Source organism: Electrophorus electricus, chromosome 2 (assembly GCF_041902795.1).
Source record: "Electrophorus electricus isolate QZ-2024a chromosome 2, ASM4190279v1, whole genome shotgun sequence".
NCBI classification, from domain to species: Eukaryota; Metazoa; Chordata; class Actinopteri; order Gymnotiformes; family Gymnotidae; genus Electrophorus; species Electrophorus electricus.
The window spans coordinates 23,576,468-23,596,996 of NC_137498.1; the positions used below are offsets into that span (position 1 = coordinate 23,576,468).

Below are 20,529 nucleotides of genomic sequence, written 5' to 3' on the forward strand. Positions count from 1 at the left end.
CCTTTGTACTGCAGAATATAAACATTGCTAAATTAGTTTGATCCCTCTGCTATAAACTTTTCATGCTATTCTTGTTGAACTCAATTTTCTTCCCATGGCATTATGTCCACAGGTGGGTGCAGTACATATACAAACACATATTCAGTTACTTGCTGTGTAGCACTCAGCGATATATTTCCACAGGACTATTCAGGTGAATACATAGGTGTTAAACAGCAGCATCATTTATTGGAAATTAAAGCAATCTGAACATGCCATGCCAGGCATGATTTGTATTAAAACTTGTATGAAATACTTACAGAAAAGCAATACATGCACACTGTGCTCACAATAATGTTTTTTAACCTAATTTTTCTATGACTTATGTTCTAGAAAATTGAAAAGTACTGAAGTAGGAAAAAGTAAAATGTTATCAACAAAAATTTCACCAAAATATGTTTGTTAGTTCTGTAATAGCTTCTTGATTACTAAATAAAATCTGGCCATTTCTGAGCAGTGCTATTCGTTATACCTTCTATTAAAGGTGTATATTTCTAATTAACAGGTCTCATGAAAATTATGTATGAATAAACAAAAAATCAAGGAAACGGAAACACTAACTTCAATGGCTCGTACAATATAAAATGATCAAATGGTCAACTTCATTTTAGTTAAAATGCACCTTCTAGCTCCAAATAAATGAGCTCATACCCAGTTTCATTGCATGGTCTATTACATGTATTATTTAGCAGTCATAAAGTAGTAATGTATTTTAATGCAATTTCCAGCCTAATATTAGATTGCGGGTATGGAGTTATTTACCTATACATTCATATTTGCAATGTAGCCTTCTACTGGGAAGTTCAGAAGGAAATGTTTAGTGATTTAGGGTTTGTCTTAATATCAAGCAGAAAAGCACTTTCTTACAACAGTGTTTTTGTTTTAACCCCAGAGTATGGCTCAATCCATCCTATCTCTTCCATAGTGGTAGCTGACAATGGGCCATAAACACTAGGTAATGACACACTGCCAGTGCTAGGCTTGGAAACCGGCCAAATAATAAAACGCCAATGTCAATGTCCTCTTTGGTTATTTGGTTGTTGCTTTGGAGGACCAGGAGTGTGCTGGTCAGAGAACATGCAGAAGAAATTTTCAGAAGAATACATACTCCACTTTGCCAGCAGTCTGGCTCACTCATTTATTAGATGTTCACTCAGATGAAGTGTTGCACCAATATGAACCCCACATCAGAACTTTCAAAGCTGAGGTCTAGGATCCATACTTAGATATTGCTGGGAATGTAGGGGGTGATGCACCAACTTTAATCACATAAAAATGCTGATAAGTGGGAAAAAAGTGTTCTTTTGTTTCATGTTGTCCCATGTGCTTCCTCAGTCTTTGTGCAAAGTCTGATGCAGGTGAAGATAGAGTGGTTTCTTTGTGAGAAGGTTGAGTTTCTTCCTCTTGAAGTCAGTTGGCTTCTTGTACCTTAGATTACAAAACATGTTCTATTTCAACAAAAGCTATTAAAAGAATTGGAATCATGAAGACAACTGTTCAGATATTATCATGAACTAGCATTTCACCCTGGGCATACACAACTGTCTAATATATAGTTATTGTTCTGGGGAACAAAAGCAGTCTTTTACATGTACAGTTGTTTGAGTTTTATCAGTACTCACAGCTCTATGACAATGGGACCAGGTTTGATCTCATCCATCTCCATGAAGGCAAAACACTTAGTGCTGGTGAACCTCTTCTTGGGCTTGTAGTGTTTAAATTCAAAGAAAATAGCTGCACCTACAGCAAGAAGTAAACATAAACATATTCTGTCAAAGCAGCCATAGAGGAAAGAAGGTCAGGTAACAGAAGTTATTTTTCAAAAGGCCTTGTAGACCTGAGAAATAGATAACTGATTAGACAGCACTTTTACATGTTATGACGAATGATATATTATTAACGCTGAACTGTATATAGGCAATACATATAAGACAATCAATCAATGTTAAATATTATCAGTGTTAAATATTATTCTGACCTTTTGGTAGTTTCTCAAGATGTTTCTGGATTTCCACATCAACACTGAAATGAATGTACGTGTCTTCCTTACGTGTTGCCACTGGAGTGTCTTGAACAGGGTTCAAATCAACACCATTCATGTCTGTGGTAGAAAGAAATATTCACATTCTGAAACATGGGAAGTAAATTTAATCAGCTGTTTCAGTAGCTGTCATTTCATAAAGTATGAAGAAAAAAATTTGCACGTTTGTCATCCAAATTAAAAACTAAAATGCCAAATCTACCTTTCACACTAATTGTCATGTAAGGGTCGATGCATTGTCCTGCATCTTTCAGACCAATCTTCTCAATTTTCAAGGTGAGTAGTGTCATTCCTGGCTCTGAGGGAAGCCGTGGTAATAAGGTACCTGTTGTGAAACATTAATATTTTCATAATTCCCAGTTTGCTAGGTTTGACTGACAGAAGACTATTGTAGATGACAGCTGAAGAGCTATACATTACCAAATTCTAAGTGTAATTAAGGAACGGAACACAGTGTTTACATGTTACTTTGTGCAAAACACTAAATGGTGTAACACAATGATTAATTGCTCTCTGGCAAACTTTCTTTCACTGTAAATCAAATGAATGAGTGTGTATTTACTTACAGTATATACCTCTTCATAATAACTGCTTTAAAAAACATGGTTTGACTAAGTAGGCCTTGTGATAGATAACAGACACTGACAAGAGAAACAAGCTACCTGGCACTCTTGTGGTGAAGGACTGTGTCGAGCCAACCCCAGTGGCTGTGTCCAACTCCTCATCAACATCTAGGTTCTCCTCCTCCCCTGGTGCAAGGATTTTCCTAAGAGTGGGAAGTCCAGAAACAGCAATAGCAGTAATACCCCCACTCTCAGCTCTCCAGAATACCTAGAGTAAAGAATGAAATGCCCCAGGCCCTGATGTAGAGCATGAGGGAATCTTCCATTTACCTCATAGGCACTGGTTGGACATCAAAAGGGAAATCTTTGTTGTAAGTGAGAATATTCTTGATGACTGTTTAAAGTCATTAAAAGACAGGAACGCAGAATAAGAAACAAAAATACATAACAGAAAAATCATGTTTTTTTTTTCCATAACTAGATGCCATAGCACAGTCAGCCCTATTCATCTGAGTAAACAAAATACCCCAAAACAGATCAAGTTTAATCCAGGCTCCACACACATTATTTACATCAGCACCTTCATTTGATCTGTTTCATCACAATGTAAATTCACCAATATAGCAGATCAAATTATACATAAATTTAACAGCGATTAATATACTATTATTATACTATTATACTTTTATTATAATACTGGACAAGTCCACCTTGAAAGATGCATGTATCACAGATGAACAGTCAAGTGCTGAATGTTCATAATACATAAATGTTCTAGAAACTGTTAGAAATAAACACAGCAACACAAAGCATTTTGATTTATCATAGTTGTATAAAAAGTAATTAGTTAATTACTGAACATAAAGTCAGTAAATCATAAAAAAAGAAGGGTCTTCTATAGAAATCTCTTTGGATAACAGTATAAGCTCAAATGAAGTTTGTTTTGTTTCTTGCTATTGTTGAATATAGTATACATACTTGGTTCCAGTTTCTTCAGGTCCTCTAACTTAAATTCTTCTTGGCACTGTGTGCTCTAGCAAAGTGAAACAGGAGAAAGATGATAAATAAATTCTGTACACTTCTGGATTGAAATGTTGGCTGTGTCACCTAGCCACCACAACATGCATTTGCATAGTGCAGATTTTTGTAAGCCTGTTGCTTAGGAACATTTGAAGCAGATGATGTGTCGTCCATAGGTTAATTGGAAACGGCTTTCATTAGAACTACATGCATTAAACAGAGCACTAACTTTTTAACACGTATGCAGCTCTGCTAGTGTCCTCGGTGTTTCTTTAGCATGGGCACTGTATATTGTTCTTGAAGTCACAAAACTACAGTTTCTAATAACGTGAAAAAATTGTTGCAAAGTCTATAGCAAGATAAAGCTTACAACCTGCAGGATACTCACACATCCTACTACAAAAACATCTAGAATTTTATGAATGCATTTCACTCAATCTAGCCCTTGTGCTTTAATTAAGACATGCACTATGGGATAACGTGTTTCTGAATAGTTTGTAGCCAAAATAAACTAAAATCCAGAAAAAAGTAAAGATACTTAATATTCAAGTAAAAACTTTCTAATGAGTTGAGAACTCTTACATTAGTCCATCTGATATGGCCCAAAGAACTCTGGGATATTCTCCCACCTTATCTACCTAAACTCTTTAACTACACACATAATGTGTTGCAGCACTCCAACTTCTCCATCTTCCAATCCTTCTCTTCCTCTTTTATGTGTTTTGCATTGTGATCTTGACTTTTGGAAACCTTGTATTTTTGTTATAGAAGCAGCACTACAGACCTGTAAAGATGCACTTCGCATTTCAAGACATGTTGCAATCTTTCCCAGAGTTTTCTGGGAATAAGGAAAAATGACTGATCAGTTTAAAAATAAATTTTGATATCACAACTAACATTTTTGCTTCATTTTTTGTGATTTACATCGTGAATCATTATGCATTTGACTGAAGAATCTGACTATTAATTAGTCAGTTACGCTTTATAATTAAATTTTTTACATTTCATTCAGACTCTAAGAATATATGACTGAAATATTTACCTTTTGATCCTCTGTGAAATCATGTGAATTTGATGACTGGACCTCTTTCTGCAATTGTCTTGCAAGTCTGTTAAAATACAAATAAGTAAATAAACACTTACGGATGGTTTCGTACAATTGCAAAGGTTCCAAAACGCCATCATTGTCTTTAAAAGATACTGACTGTTAAAGATGTAGAACGAAGAGTATTTGAGAGATGTAATATAAATTGAACTAATTTTCCCAATTTAAAATATATTCTTAAACTAAACTCATTCGAGGAAAATGTTTAATTACACTTTCTTAAGTAATCGAAAACATCTGATTGTGCAAAGCGCCACAATACAAATACGATTAGGGAGGGAAAAGCTCCACCCACAGGAAAAAGAGGGTGTGGCGGCAATTCTGCAATATCTAACGCAGGACTGGGGGATTCTTTGCGGGCTGCGTTTGCTGTGTCGAGTAGGATTAAATTTCTTGTTTGTAAAAGTATCGCAATACGACCTGCGGCTTTTAATGCATAAAAATACAACTACGTAAGTGCTACTGGTGAAAATCGTAACTTCGTTATCACTGTGCAGCTACAAGTTAATTTACTTCATGCAAAATTTAAGTAGAACAGTTCCACGAGTTTACAAGACAGTGTTTATTTCAGCAAGACACGCTGGATAAGATAATATTCTGTGTATTCATTAGTAGCCTTCGGATCCACAACAACGTAAAAGATTATGATTTAAAGCCTAACGTAGCCAACTTACATTTGGTACTCATCTATTGCTTCCACCAACTGTCCCCACGAATCAAAGTCCGTGCCCTTTTTAAAACTTGCGTGCCATTTCTGAACGGTCTTGGTGACATCTGACATCTTTTCAAGTTAAACTTGCAGGAGACGTTTCAAGTTAACATTGCTAGTAAGAATCCTATTCCCCACCCTGCATTGTTGTGCATGAACTAGCTGTCCACAAGATACAGATGAACCGGTGATACCGCTACGCACTGACCAAGCCCTTGTGCAAGTGCAACCTAACTTACTGCATGACATAATCGGAAGTCTCGTTGCTTTTTGTAAAGTAATGTACAATTGAAGAGTCTCAGACAGCATGTGCTCCGTCTTGGTTCATGTGGATAGTTTCTTCCGTGCTGTGAACTATAATATTCAAGTTTAATCCGCTAATTCTCAAGGTACTTAGTCTTTTTTGGGTTAAAAGAAATTACTGCATGGCTGACATGGCTTGCCATTTCAAAATAAAAGCCCTCAGTGACATGCAAAAAGGAGTGGTCTGTTTTTAGTTTATCTTTCACAAGTGTAGGAGAGAGGCATATATATGTGTGTGTGTGTGTGTGTGTGTTCGTTTCCAACAAATTGTGATATCAGGCACTAGACAGTGAACATGCAAAAATAATGGATAAGTTATAGTATAACAGTGAAGTTTCTGAAGATCTATGGAGCAAAGACTTATCAGCCTTCTCATAAAATTAGGTGTTTTTTAAAGGTAGGAGGTGATGAAATCGTTATAGTTCCTCAGCATTCTATGTAATTAAAGCGCCTAACTTTTCCCATTGCATCTCATTAGTGCATACTGAGCCACACCCCACCCCCTCTTCTGAAGTAAACTGCTGTCAAGAGAAAGGTGTTGAAACATTGACTGGTTTGTGATATAGCACTTTCAGATCTTCCTTATCGTTTCCTGCAGGGTGTCGTTGTCTCATTGTTACTATTGTTACTACAGGTCCTTCACTGTGGTATTATCAGCAAATATCAAACAGCAACAAAAATTGTACTGATTATCAATTGAAGTCAATACGGAGTATTTTATATGTTATTTTTTAAGGACTGTTTTTGAAGGACCTGTAGCAACAATAGTAACAATGAGACAACGACACCCTGCTACACACACACACTGGACTGCTACCAGATCATGGAGAGTGCATTCTGTATTAGCATGGTCCCATTCAGCGTGTTCTTCATATGTGCCATGATTTACTTCTTAAGCACTTAATTTGGAATAGCTATGAGTACAATAGTATATGAAGTAAACATGCAGATGCCTGGCTGTGGTCTGAAGTCAGCAGTGGGTGTTTTTCCCCACTCAATATTTTGTCAGCTGCGTACGTATTGAACACCTACTCAGACACAAGATGGCACAGTACATTTGGATTTCACCACTAGGAGGCGTCAACTTTTGTTAATTTTCACGGATGACTGGCTATCATACCAGGTTGAAACCAGTATTAAACATCCAAAGTTAAAAAACACTTATATTGAATACAATGAAATATCATCTGAAATATAGATAGATTGGAAGAACATGATGTAGATTTTGCTATTTTAGTAGAGCCTTTTATATCAAAGGATTTGAACATTACGTGTCGTTTTAACGTCAGCGATGACGTGGGTAAAACATTGTGTTTATTTCCTGGTTTGGATTATTTGTGAGGTTTGCCAATTACCTACAAGATTTGACAGTTGTACTGTCTACTTTTTCTGGTAGGAGGATTTTGTTTAAGGGAGTGCTTATTCCGTGTGATTATCGGTAACTTGTTAGCTACAGACTTTCTTACGTATTTTGCTTACAGTGTTGTTTATGTTGCGTAGCTAGCTAGTTAGCAAGAAGCTAGCCATTAGCTAGCTATCATAGCAGGCTAGAGTTTATGGTTTGACATAAGATTGAGCATCGCTAACATGTAGCTAGCTTGCTAACTAATACGAAGCGTATAGAACATAACACTTTTTAAAAATGATTAGATCGTGTCATGTCCGTTGATGCAGGAAAGAAGAGACAGGAACCAGTGCGTTACCTTGTGGCCTTTTATTAATACAGAGCTCTGGAGATGTCACTTCACAACGCAGTGCGAGTGAGATCTAAAGTATAACTTTGCAACAGACAGACTTATAGTTTTCTCGCCTCTCGCCACTTCTGCTTGTGTACTTTACCATCTCAGCCGTCACCTCTGTCTGACTGTCGCTTACACATGTCTTCTTGCACAATCACACATATGCACATCTAGGGTATTTCCTGTTATGTCTGGACATACAGTAATTATTTTATTAATTCAAGCATTAGTCCTATTATTTTTCTGCGCATTATTCTCTATTAGTGTAATCTTAGCATTCATTTAATTTTATGCAACCCCACAATCGTCAAAAAAATGCAATCTAATATTTCTCTGGTGGAATATGTTAGCGATCCCGAACGAACACGTAGCTAGTTGATTTATGTGTACCGGCAGAATAGGCTACGATTATATTGTATTTTCTTCAACGTAGCTAGACTAGCTAGGATAATTACTTGGCAAAACGAGCAGACGTATTTACTTATGAAAACATTTATTAATTTGTGATATACACATAACTAGCTTGTATAGCTATTTGGGCAATAAATGTATATTAAAACGTTCTGCTCATCCCACAGCTAGTTGAAATCGTTTCAAACACCATTACGCAAGTTATGGCGGCGTCAAAGAGATGTTTAGTTAGAAGTGTTAGCTAACCTAGCTAATTGTGTTTTTTCAGGAATTGTGGTTTTTTTTTCAGGACTGCTAATAGAAAACATTCTCATCCTAACTAAACGTTGTAACCAGGTGTCTGCCTAACCAGCCGCATAATGACGCACTGGTTCCATCGTAATCCTTTGAAGGCAACAGCACCCGTGTCATTCAATCTGTATGGAGTCGCATCCAGTCCCGCTGCCAGTAAAATTTGCAAGTAAGCTTTCCCTAAGAGTTGATGTGAGTTTGAATGGCACACTATGTAAATAATATAACAAGTAAAACGTGTATTTGCTTTTGGACATGATTGTTTACTGCTTCATTCTTCATTCTACTGCATATATACGTAGAACCCATAATGGCATAATACTGATTCTGCCTGTGTTACAGCGACCTTAGAACAACAAGGGCTAGGCTTTTGGATATGTTCACAGATGCCACCTGCACTCCAGAGATCATGAAGAAAGCCACTGATGAATATTTCTCCCTTTTACAGGGTTCGTCTAGATTCCTTTTTATGCCTGTTACCAACTGTGTGTCAAACCTAATCTGATCTAATTCTTTGCACCAAATGAACACCTGCAGCAACTGATTTCCTTGTACATATGATATTTGGCAGATAAAGATTCTGATTCTGAAAACACAAGCTTCAAGCTGATGACTTTAAAAAAAAGTAGACCATGCTCCAACTTACTGGAACATTGTACATTTCCTGCCTTCTGCATATGTTATGATTGTAATGAAGGCCAAAGTGCAATTGTTGTAGTGTATGTATTACTTTCAAAGTGGGACCTGGTCTGATGTAGCTTGTGTGCCAGTACTGCTGAATACATGTTGTTTATTCAACGATGTGAGTAAAAGTGTTTTTGTGTTGCTGATAACAAGCTCTTGCTGCTCTCCAACTGCTTGGTATGCATAGGGTTCATTGTGTCTCTGGATGGTACCACACAAGAAAACAAGCTGCGGTTCATTCAGAACTTTAAGTGGACTGACACTTTGCAAGGAAACACACCAAGGTAATGAAACATACATAGGAACATTATTGCTCACAGTCAGAAACAGGGGGTAGTGCCAAACTAAAAATCTTTTTCCATACTAACATTAAGCATGTGTGTGCATTAAATGAATTTGTCAGCCAGGGAATAAATGTAGCACACAGAAGAATCCATGATACCTTTGGGTCAGTTGTGTACGTAAATTTGATGTCAATTGTGTATATAAATTATTTTTGCCATTTTTCTTCTTAATCAGTTCTCAGCAAGATGCTGTGTTTGAACTGGTGTCCATTGGATTTAACATTGCCCTTTGGCATACCAAATTTGCATCAAGGCTTGCTGGGAAGGAAAAGTGGGTACATTTATTTTGTTCTCTTTAAACTACGTGTGAAAACAGTGTTGACTGACTTTAATGTTTGAACCGTTACAAGGTCCCTGTGTGAGGGGGAAAAAATGTAATTTTTATTGTAGTGTCACTGAAGATGAGGCAAAAGATGTTCATAAGAGTTTGAAAATTGCTGCTGGCATTTTCAAATATCTAAAGGTAAATGTCACTACAGACAATATCCATGTTACTGACTTTAAAGTTGATACCTTTTGCGCATTGGATGTATTGTGCCTCCTGTAGTGTATATCCTGGTTTAAGGGATACAGTATGAGCTGGGACAAAAGTCTGTTTAACAGCATTTCTTTGTTCCAGGAGGCTCAAATACCTCGCCTCATCACTCCAGCTGAGAAAGGCAGAGACCTAGAGACCAGAGTCATAGACACCTACATTGTCCAGAGTCAAGCAGAGGCTCAAGAAGGTGTGGGACATTCTCAACATTTACCTTCACCTTACTATCAGTTTTGGATGACAGTCAAACAAGCTTCCTTGAAGTCTCATATCATATTCTTCTCTTTGTCTTTAGTGACCATCGCCCGTGCAATTGAACTGAAGCATAATGCTGGCCTCATAGCAGCTTTGTCATTTGAGACGGCAAACTTTTACCAAAAGGCCGGTGGGTTTGGCTCAAATATGCCAGTATAAAAGCACATTACTCTGGCCTATTTATAAGCATTGTATCCTGTACTCACTCCTTCCTCTACTACACTTTTGACTGACTCTGAAAAATCAACCCTGATTGAACATCATTGATGCACTGCATCCATATTAACTGGTTACAGTGAACAAAGTCTCTCCACATGTTCCAGATCACACTCTGAATACACTGGACCCAGAGTACAGCAGCAAGTGGAGAAAGTACCTGCAGCTGAAGCAGCACTTTTACATGGCTTATGTAAGTTTTAACAGTATTGATTGGCATATGGGTGAAAAGAAAGTGTGGTGGTTGTGGAACCAAATGCACAGGCACAGAAGTATTCAGAGTTTTTCAAATTTCATTTTAGCACATGATGCACATAAACATTAAACACACATTTTTTATGAAAATAAACATGACTACAGGAGTATCCATTAATATTGAAAAGTTGGATGTGTATTCAGAACCCATAGGCACTGACTAGTTCAAATTACAGGAATAAAAGAGGTGTGGAGAAATGCATCTTTGCATTGGCCTGCACCGAGTCTTTGTTTAGCCTAAAAGTGATTGCTACTCTTTCTACTGCTGTTTTAGTTTTATTAATCGACTAAGTGGACCTGAATTGTCAGAAATAAGACATACTTAGCAAGTTACAGATAATAATGACGTGTGAAAATGAAATGACAGATTTCATAGATGACATCTGTTAAGCAGTTAATCAGATAGTATACAAGTAAATCATAAGGCCAAAGATTAATTGAATGTTTAGTGGTTGCTGAGTAAAACGGTGGGTTATGATGGACATAAGGAAAATATATACACTTTTATAGAGCACTTTTTAGAGATCCATTATTTATTAGATTTCATTTGAGCAGAAAAATACTTAAAAATAAAATTAGCTGGTCTTTAATATGGTAGTTGAGAGTGGAACATGCATCACTGTGACCACTAATTTTCACAGGCTCACTGTTACCATGGACAGACTCTCCTTACTAGTGACAAGTGTGGAGAAGCCATCCGATCACTACAGGAGGCTGAGAAATGTGAGTGTACAGCTAAGCAGAGGATGAGTCAAGCAGTTTAAGACTTGATCGTTCTGTTCATGGCCGTCAGACTAAAAGTTGTACCTGTTGGGCCCCTGAGCAAGACCCCTAACCTTCAATTGCTCAAGTTTACTCAGTCATAATTGTAAGTCACTTTGGATAAAAGAGTCAGCTAAATGCCATAAATGTAATGTAAAAAATGTAAAACAAACAAAATCAATGTTCTTTTTTGCTTGTTTTTAAAATTCATTTGGAAAACACTTTTGGGCAAACTCTATGCCATAATTATTAGCCTAAACTGTAAGAGCTTACTTTTAGTTTAAATGTACTTCTTACCTGCATACACAGTGTGGGGCGTAACACTTCTGATTTGTGGTGTTATGTCTAGCCCTGTGAGGCCCACTGTTGCATCAGGGATAACACAGCTGCCTTTGAGCTTTCTTCTCCCTGCTGCAGGCTATTCACGTGCAGAGGCACTGTGTAAAGAGTACCGTCAGACCAAAGGCCCAGGCAGCACTGCTAAGCCTTCGGAGCAGCTCTTCTTCACAAAGCTTGGAGGCTTGATCAAAAACACCCTGGAGAAGTGTGAGAGGGAAAATGGATTCATGTAAGTGTGTATATACACCATGGTAAGAGACGTAGTATTTATATTGCTCTCAACATTGTATTAGTGCACCTTGGGTAAACAAAGCCACTTTTTAAAATGACTATCATGATTAAAGTGTTTTGTGTTTTCAAGCAATGTTCAGTTAGTGTAACAGCTCCTTCATGAACACAACATTAGGGAGACTGTTCCAGTATTGCAGTGCACCTTTTGTGCCAGATATATAGCACATTCTGTTCAGACATAATGGTTAACTTTGCCATTGTCTTAGCAACAGCAGTTTTCCATACTGTATACTTGTGCTCTATTATTCTTGGGCAATCATAAATGCTCTCTTGCAATACATTCTTTAGTTTAGGCTCAATGCAGGATGAGGGTTAGCATATGCCCAAAATCAGTATATTTTCATATATGGCTTAAGACCAGAGTTCCAAATATCACATACTTAGAATGATAACAAATCCCTTAACCTACCAAGTTTGAGAACTAAGTAAGAGATTGCTAAATACTGTGAATTAGGTATGGTTAATTCAAAGTTATTTAACCAGAGAAAATCATTGATTCTTTTATTAAAATTCTAACATAGAATCAACTAGACCCAAGTAAGCAGGCTTCCCTAATATTCTTAAACTTAGTGAATATCTTGGTCTAATTACATGGTTTGTAAAGTTTCAGAAAGTTGCTGTAATACTTGTTTGACAGATACTTCCATAAGGTGCCAGCAGAAGCCCCCATTTTGGAGCTGAAGGCGAGTTATGGTTTGGCGGAGCCCGTTGCCTTCGAGCTCCCTGCTCTGAACAGCCAGTGCTCTGCTGAGGTCTATGCCACATTTGATCTCACTAGAGGACCGAAAGATGACAAGGTAGGACTCGAGCAGCTTTAAGCCCAATTCTTCCCAATTCTATGGAAATTCTATGGAACTATACCTCAGACATGTTTCTGTTGTGGTGTATCGTAGATTTGTTTACATATCGAATGTCAAATGTTTTGATTTCTCGTAGGCGAAGATGAATCCCAAGCCAGAGGAGGAGATCAAGCCCATGAAGGAACCTGATCTCAAACCTCAGAAAGACACAGGATGTGTAATTTCTTAAGCCCTTGCTGGAACCAAGGAACCAAGTAGTGGGTCTCTTCCTATAGTATTTAGTAAGGGAGTGCAAATCCTTTTCCATTCTCATTAAAGCTCAATATGAATAATTTTTCTTGCCCCAGACCCAATGTTTCCAATCATGCAGATGTAGCTTTTTGTACTACTTTTCTTTTGCTATTCTTTATTTGTTTTTCTAGATTTTGCAGCTACTAATTTTACTTGAAACAGCATACACTTTTATTTTCAGTACACGTTTAGTTAAACAAAATAGTCTTCTGACTTTGAAATGTTTTATTGGACAGTAGAGCAGGACTTTAGAGGATTGAATTTGGTGCCGTGAGGTGCTGTAGAATGCTGGAAGACCAGGCAGTGCTAATATTTTCTTTTTGTTAAGTCATTAATTTATTTTTGTTCATCACTACTTTACAGTTGAACTATGTTATTCTTGAATAGTTTAATATACAAGTAATTTAGCTTACTATTTGGCTCAAGTAACAGTACTTGAATCGATTTCACCGCTCTTCCGCTGAAAATCCAACTGGTCTTGTAAGGGATTATTTTGTGGCTCTAAAGATTTGTGTGTTTTTTTTTTTTTTTTTAAAGGCTATAGAGAAATGGGATGGAAATGGGCATTCGTCTTGCTGATCTTTGGGGCAACATCTCAATAAAACACATATACAGTGTTTTTAATGGTCATGTTGACTGAATCGTCTGGTTAATTGTTCTGTTTTTAATTTATAAGTGAAATAATCCATGTAAATGACCACTGGGTTTCCCAACTATCATATTACAAATGAAAAAGCTTGTAATATTTAACATTGGCAGTTTATTGAACAAAACGGGTACTGTTTGTACAGCATGTAGTACTGGAAAAATAATGGTAAAGAGGATAGTAATTTTCATTTAATCTGGTAAACATTTTCAAATATTTGCTCTTGATTTCAGGATGATACTTAATACTTGCTGCTTATTGGGTTATTATTGGAACGTCCTTAGCTGGCTCACATGCAAAGTTGTACTAACCAGCACAAATTTGTTATGCACAAAGATGCTCTTTAAGATAGCTCCTGGTCACATGTTTCTTCACATGTCATAATTTTGGTTGATTGTAATCTTCACAGCAAATGTGTAAAGTTCAATTATATCTGTGCTAGATGTCAACCTTTTGAGGAAATTTTTTGGGTCTATATATTTAACACAAACAACCTAATAAAGTAAAATGACACTGTATATTATATGAAGTTTCAGTATCGGTCTTGGTGGCATTTTCGGTGTTTTAAGTTTCCTTTTATTTGATGTGTTTTCTCTTTGTCTGTTTTCAAACTCTGGGGTGAAGGTTCAGTTTGAGAATAAGGTTGGCATTCCAAGGAACCAGTAGGACTAGTTTAGAAGAGTAAATTACTGCAGGAAGTATGATATAATTTTAAGTACAGAGACTATATTGCATTGCTCAGTAATAAAAAAAAATTGATTTGATGTTTCATATACAGTTATGCACACATGCTAATAAATGTTACAGCTATTAACCATATTTCCCCACACTATAAAGTTTGTACATCCTAACAAGTTGGCCTGTATTACCAACTATGACAAACATCACTCTGAAATTATGGACACATACTAATACACTTGTTTTAGGTAGTTCAGTGATTTCAGTACATGCATTTCTCTTAAATGCAGAGGCTGAGAAATGTAAGCACTTCTTTTTTTTTCCCTTTTGCTTATTTTTGAAAATTTTGTTTTGTGGGTAGCATGTATTTTTTAGATGGTCATAGTTTAATTTACACTGCAGAGTTTTACATCTAGTCAACATATAAATATGGTGTTATTCATAATATATACTTCCAGAATGTACTGCCTGTGACTCAGTCAAGCATTTAATGTCTTCCTCCATTAAAATGTGTGTCAAAAGAGTATTTTGAAATTTTGTCGTGTCCTGTTTTACTGTATCGGCATATTCTGTAGTATTAAAGGTACTTGAATTCTAGAATGCATATTCAACATAGAAATAATTAATGTTCAAATGGGAACATTTTTCACTGCTATAATTGTTACCTACAGGAATCATTTTGCTTTAATGCAATTACTCTTGATGAATGGGCTAATAAACAACTGCAGAATAATCATACTTGATTTTAAATGTCTAAAGATGTTGTATATTAACTTGAACATGAAAAGTCTGCATTATACAATGCACAGGCACCGCCCCATGTAATACGGAAGGTTGGCGTTGATACCCTGTTCACCAAATGACTGTTGCTTTTGCTGACACAGAGCAGTAGCACACAGTCACTGTACTTTAGTGTGCTTCAGTGCCATCAGTCAGGCTTAGTGACCTGGAACATGGGTCTCGCAAGTCACTCTGGTTTATAAATAAATTAAAGTACACTGGAAAGAGACACTAATGAATTACTGCTGAAGAGAATGGCACAACAATAAAAATGAACAACCTTTGTAAGGTAAGTGCTTTGCTAATCAAGTTGCACCTTATTCATTTTATATATCTTTACTTTCACTTTATATATGCTATAAGTAAAGAAAAAAATAACCGATTTTTTGTTTATACTTTTACAATGTGTTACTCAATTTACATTATCGCACATTTGTGTGTAAAGACCAACCTTTCGTAAATAGACATGCTCACTGTCAAGACTTGGTGGAGAGCAAGGTAGCGTTACAACGTATTCCTTGATAACTTTCTTGTGAAATACTTCCAGAACTTTAGGAGCAAAATTTTATTACACAACATACAAATTTTTGGGAGGATATGTAGTATATCTATGAAGAGCTTAATGACTCATCTTACACTTGCTCTCTTGTTGTTTTTCAGGAAATGGAATTAGGTACTGAGGTTGAATCTCGACAGAAGAAAGTCATCCATTTTACCAGTGGAGAAATGCTAGAGGAGGATGACACGGAAGAAGAACTAGTTGAACAAGCACACACACATACATTCAATAGGTCTGGCATGGTCAGTATAACAATGCAAGAACATTATTATTTTATCTTTTTTTCTTTATTCTTTTCTCAAACATTTGTTTCTTTAATATATTAGTAGTAAGTAATTATACTTAGGTGTGTTGTGTTACATCAGACTAACTTGACTTGGAGAGAGCATTCTTGGTTTTGGGCAAGACAAGTTGTCTTTCAGAGTAAGTCAAGCTCCTGTCCATATTTTGTGATTAGGCTATCCCCAGAGGTGTAACAACATTCTAACTAATTAATGACCTTTGTGTTTTAAGATGCTGAAATTGTTGCTTAATGAGGTCATATTTAATCAGCTTAAAGTACTGTTATATGAATGTCTGATTTACATTTACCAACAGCTTGTGATTTCCTTGGAGGGAAATTAGCTGCGTTACTTGGACTTAGTCTTGCAAAATACCAGTATGCTATTGACGAGCATGACCGTAATCACAAGGTATGACATTTAATGTTCTACTGCTAAGTGTTGAAAACCAAGACTTTAAAATGTTACATTAACATTATGTTTCAAATCAATATGTCCATCTATGCAGCTTAAAATGGAGAAAGAGGAAACACTTCTCACTGACACAGCGACCACTGGATATGGAGCCACAGTGCATACCATGGTCCCTCAAGCTTCTCCTGAGAAGCTACAAGCAGGTTTACAGAATAAGGGCTTTACCCATGATGAGTAATTAAACATGTAGGCCATGTTGGAACTGCATATTTATCTAACAAATGAATATAATATATTGAAGAATATATGATAACTACACCCTAGTAAGGCTTATGATTACTACACAAACACAACTAGATTTGCATTAATACAAATATACATAACTGCAACAACTGTATTAGTATTTCTGATTGATCGCATAAATGCATGAGCATTTTTGTCATCCTTGGACAATATATGTAGAATACTGAAATGATTTTAAAAAAAAATCAAATAAAAGAATTTTTTTAAATGTTGCCGCCACTCCTGTCCCTTAAGCATGCAAATCAACTTTGCATTGTACATGAATGATCTCTGTAATAAGGCCTAGTTTAGTATATTTTGAGTGAATTTTAACTTTACAAAACTACATGACAAGGATAGGACTCCATCCCATGCCTGGGAAGCACAATGATTTCTGTCACCTTAGCCACTGAGCCAGGTCATCTTAAGTGTAAATCAAGTGAATCACATGTCTGCATGAGAGCTTGGTAGCTGTACTTCTTATTTATGCTTTTAGAAAGCTTATCTTTAAGAGCCTTCCTAAAATACTAAAATACTAAGAAAGCAAGTACTTTTTAAAAAATAAAAATAGTATGTTAATTGTAATAAGCTAAAACTTTGAATAATCTTCAGTAGACATTGTTTTGCATCCAGACCATTAATACTCTGCTCCTCAGAAATGTGAGAAGGTCAACCGCCCCAGATGTAAATATGGGATTGGTCCCATTAAATGGAAAGTAAAGGTTATATCTCTTATATCTCTCACCACAGACATATATCAAGATGCATGAGATATTGAGGGTGTGGGCATGGAAGTCAAACACCACCCTTAGATACCAAAGCATTTAGGGATGCCAGTTTAAATGAGGTTTAGTCACCCAAAAGTTTTACAATTAAATAAAAGAGATGCCCCAGACTTAACCCACAGAGCAGCCACATTAAAACCATCTACCTAATATTGTGTAGGTACCCCCTGACCTGTAGGACTGACCTGTTGAGTCAAGGACTCAAATAGACCTCTGGTAAATAACAAGAGAAGATACAGACCACCCTCTCCAAACTTCCATGTTGCACTCTGCATGTAAGATGAGGTAGCCAAGTGGTTTAGGCGATGGACTGCTAATCCATTGTGCTCTGCATGCAGGAGTTCAGCTCCCATCCTTATCAGATGGTTTGCTTAAAGTCCACACAAACTATATGAACCCAGGCCTTATACCAGAGATTGTTCATATACAATACAAAGTTGTGGTAGACACTTAACCTTCTGAAGTGCTATATTCACAAGTAGAACTTTGGCATCATTTGTTTTCTACACAGGATATAGGGTGCATGTGGACTATGCAATGGAAATAAACATTTTTAGAAAGTGTCACATCCCCAGACCATTCCAGATCATCCTCTCTGACAGGCCAACCATGCCCACCTAGAGCACCATCGCCTGAGTATTAACAATCCACATCTGCTCCCCATCTAGGACTTCTGTACATATCCAGGTTCTGTCCTTACTCCTTTGTCAACACAGTGTTTCCTTTAGTTAATACTCTGGCTTTTTGTCTCTGAAATGGTTTCCTTTTTTTTTGGCAGGTAACCATTTTTACCTATCAATGCCTTTTGCCTTTGTTTCATTCTCTGTTATGTTCTTCTGTTTTTTTTTTTCTATTTTCTGTCTCCATTTTTTGGACCTTATTTTTCTGTGTATTAAACTGTGTCGTGCATTTAGATCTCCTGGGATGTATCAGTACACCTGGGTGCCATCAGGTGTCCCAACAGGGTGGCAATGTGGTCGCCTCCGCATCCAAGCATGCGTAGCATGAATTTCTCATATGAGCAACAGGTTGAGTATATTCCCTGCAGGGACCCAGGATCCATTCCTCCAGACCATAGCCCTCCAAGATTTATTGTAGAGTGCCTTGAAGCCTTTGAGAATCCAAGAATGCCCAAACTACATAAACAGGTTCACTGTTGATGTCCAAAGGATGAAGAGGTGACTCTATCACTGGGGCCAAGGAGAATGGACTATAGTGAACTAGTTTTAGCAGGGACACATGGAAGACTGGAGAGACATGCATGGTAAGCAGGATCTGGAGGCGGTAAGAATCTGGGTTAATGCTTCTCAGAATTTTGAATGGATCGATGTACCTGGGAGAGAATTGTTTCAGAAAGCAGCGAGTTCCTGGTTAACCCTCTCAGTTTGCCCATCAGTCTCCGGATGATGTCCTGAGGAGAGGATGTTAACATACAGCTTCTCACAGAATGCTCTCCACATGCAAGAGATGAACTGAGGACTGCTGTCAGACATGACATCAGGCTGAAAAATCAGAACATGTAGGTGAATAGCAGCTCTGCTAATATGAAAGCGGGAGTGGGATTTTAGGAAGGGGTAACAGGCAGCACATCTTGCAAAAAAGGGGCCAAGACTGTGGTTATGGCTCTATTGCCTTTGAATGGGGGGGATCCAAGAGAAAATTGATTGTGATATGCAACCAAGGCCTATGAGGAACCAACAGTGGGTGTAACTGTCTGGCTTGGGCTAGTTTGGGCACACTTGTGTGAAGGGAGGGCATGCAAGAACAAAGTCACGCACATCATCAATCAGTGAGGGCCACAGCCTAAGCAGGTTGTTGGTGTGGGTGATGCCAGGGTGAAGTATTCTGTCATGACTTACGAGGACAGGAGAGGATCCACATACATCATTTTATTATGTAACTGAGGCACAGAAAATTGCATTCCAAAAAATGAAGGCAGAGAACAGGCAAAAGTAAAAAAAAACAAAAAACAGGAGATCAGAACAGGCAGTGGTACAAAATCAGAAGGCAAAAAAAGGCAAGGAATAAACTGAAGGAAACACTTTTGTTGATAAAAGCCAAAGAATACGTCATAAAGAGAGTGAAGATGGGGAGCAGGTGTGGATCACTAGTGATTGGGCAGCATGGTGGCTTGATGGCTAGCATATCTACCTCTCAGTGGTAGGGTCTTGGGTTTGAATCCTTGTCTGGGTGGAGTTTCCCAGTTTCCTCTTATGGTCCATAAACATGGAGGTTAGGTTGATTGGATATTCTAAATTGTCCTGTATGAATGTAACCTTGTATGTGTAGGTCCAGTGATGGGTGGTGCTCTGTCCTGGTCTTAACCTCCTCCCCTGCACCTGGTGCAGTTCCCTGGGTGGTTGTGGTTTCTGTTAGAGAGTATGCTGTGTGCAAATTGGCTGCTGCTTCTCATTGGTGGGTGAATGTATGAAAAAGCTGACAGCTGTCTGTAAAGTGTCATTGAGCCTGAGAAAGGTGCTATACAAATGGAACTAATAATAATATGTATATGGTATCTCTTCTTGTTATTTAAGCTTTCAGAAAGTTTTTTGAAGATATCTTTAAGGGTGTTTTTATCTTTAAGGGTCTTTATAGGGTCTCTTTAAGGGTCTGTAACAATGTTAGGTAGGTGGTTCAAGTCAAAATAACATCCATATGAATGCCAGGTCCCAAGGTTTCCCTGCATTGCTCAAAGCATCACACTGCCTCCACTGGCATATCTTCTCCACAGAGTGCATTCTGACACCATCTCTTCTCCAGGGAAGTAATGCACACACACCTGGCCATCCACATAATGCAAAAGAAAATATAATTGACTAGACCAGGCCACCTTTTTCTATTTCTCCACAGTCCTAATCTGAAAGTGCCCATTGTCGGTACTATTCAGGAAAGGACAAGGATCAGCACGGGCACTCTAATCAGTCTGCAGCAAGGCAGCATCACATGCAGCAAGCTGTGGTGCACTGTGTGTCCTGAACCCATTTTACCATAGCCAGCATTAACCTTTTCAGCAATTTGTGCCACAATAACTCTTCTGTTGTATCAGACCAGACTGACTAGCCTTCACTCCCTATGCACATCAGTGAGCTCAGAGTACCCATGATCCTGTTG

General features: G+C 37.5%; 3 protein-coding genes across 10 annotated transcripts; 2 read left to right on the plus strand and 1 right to left on the minus strand.

The window, feature by feature from the left end:
* Nucleotides 1-204: 204 nt before the first annotated feature.
* aida (axin interactor, dorsalization associated) lies at nt 205-5,899 on the minus strand. 2 transcript variants are annotated; one of them, XM_027001473.3, is made up of 10 exons: nt 5,717-5,899; nt 4,706-4,772; nt 4,448-4,501; nt 3,622-3,676; nt 2,974-3,037; nt 2,743-2,846; nt 2,283-2,405; nt 2,018-2,140; nt 1,662-1,779; nt 205-1,467 (listed from the first exon to the last, which is right to left on the minus strand). In XM_027001473.3, the coding sequence occupies exons 1-10, from the start codon at nt 5,719-5,721 to the stop codon at nt 1,371-1,373; spliced, it is 810 nt and encodes a 269-aa protein (XP_026857274.1). In that variant the 5' UTR covers nt 5,722-5,899; the 3' UTR covers nt 205-1,370. The 2 variants fall into 2 exon arrangements, with proteins under 2 accessions (XP_026857274.1, XP_026857266.1); XM_027001465.3 differs by lacking the exon at nt 5,717-5,899 and adding an exon at nt 5,443-5,700.
* A 1,177-nt stretch (nt 5,900-7,076) lies between these two features.
* On the plus strand, nt 7,077-14,843 carry brox (BRO1 domain and CAAX motif containing). Of its 7 annotated transcripts, XM_081696214.1 has the most exons (14): nt 7,103-7,172; nt 7,455-7,540; nt 8,267-8,390; nt 8,564-8,670; nt 9,093-9,189; nt 9,425-9,520; nt 9,640-9,712; nt 9,869-9,974; nt 10,080-10,169; nt 10,363-10,448; nt 11,152-11,233; nt 11,690-11,840; nt 12,540-12,699; nt 12,839-14,843. In XM_081696214.1, exons 3-14 carry the CDS (start codon nt 8,290-8,292, stop codon nt 12,929-12,931), a joined length of 1,242 nt encoding a protein of 413 aa, XP_081552340.1. In that variant the 5' UTR covers nt 7,103-7,172; nt 7,455-7,540; nt 8,267-8,289; the 3' UTR covers nt 12,932-14,843. The 7 variants fall into 7 exon arrangements, with proteins under 7 accessions (XP_026856696.1, XP_081552348.1, XP_081552367.1 ...); XM_027000895.3 differs by lacking the exon at nt 7,455-7,540 and having other exon boundaries at nt 7,077-7,172; XM_081696222.1 differs by lacking the exon at nt 7,455-7,540 and having other exon boundaries at nt 7,079-7,172; nt 8,220-8,390.
* Nucleotides 14,844-15,188: 345 nt separating this feature from the next.
* On the plus strand, nt 15,189-16,843 carry LOC145651144 (protein FAM177A1). The gene is made up of 5 exons (XM_081696250.1): nt 15,189-15,386; nt 15,758-15,898; nt 16,022-16,079; nt 16,254-16,348; nt 16,446-16,843. Exons 1-5 carry the CDS (start codon nt 15,369-15,371, stop codon nt 16,587-16,589), a joined length of 456 nt encoding a protein of 151 aa, XP_081552376.1. The 5' UTR covers nt 15,189-15,368; the 3' UTR covers nt 16,590-16,843.
* The last annotated feature ends 3,686 nt before the right edge of the window (nt 16,844-20,529 follow it).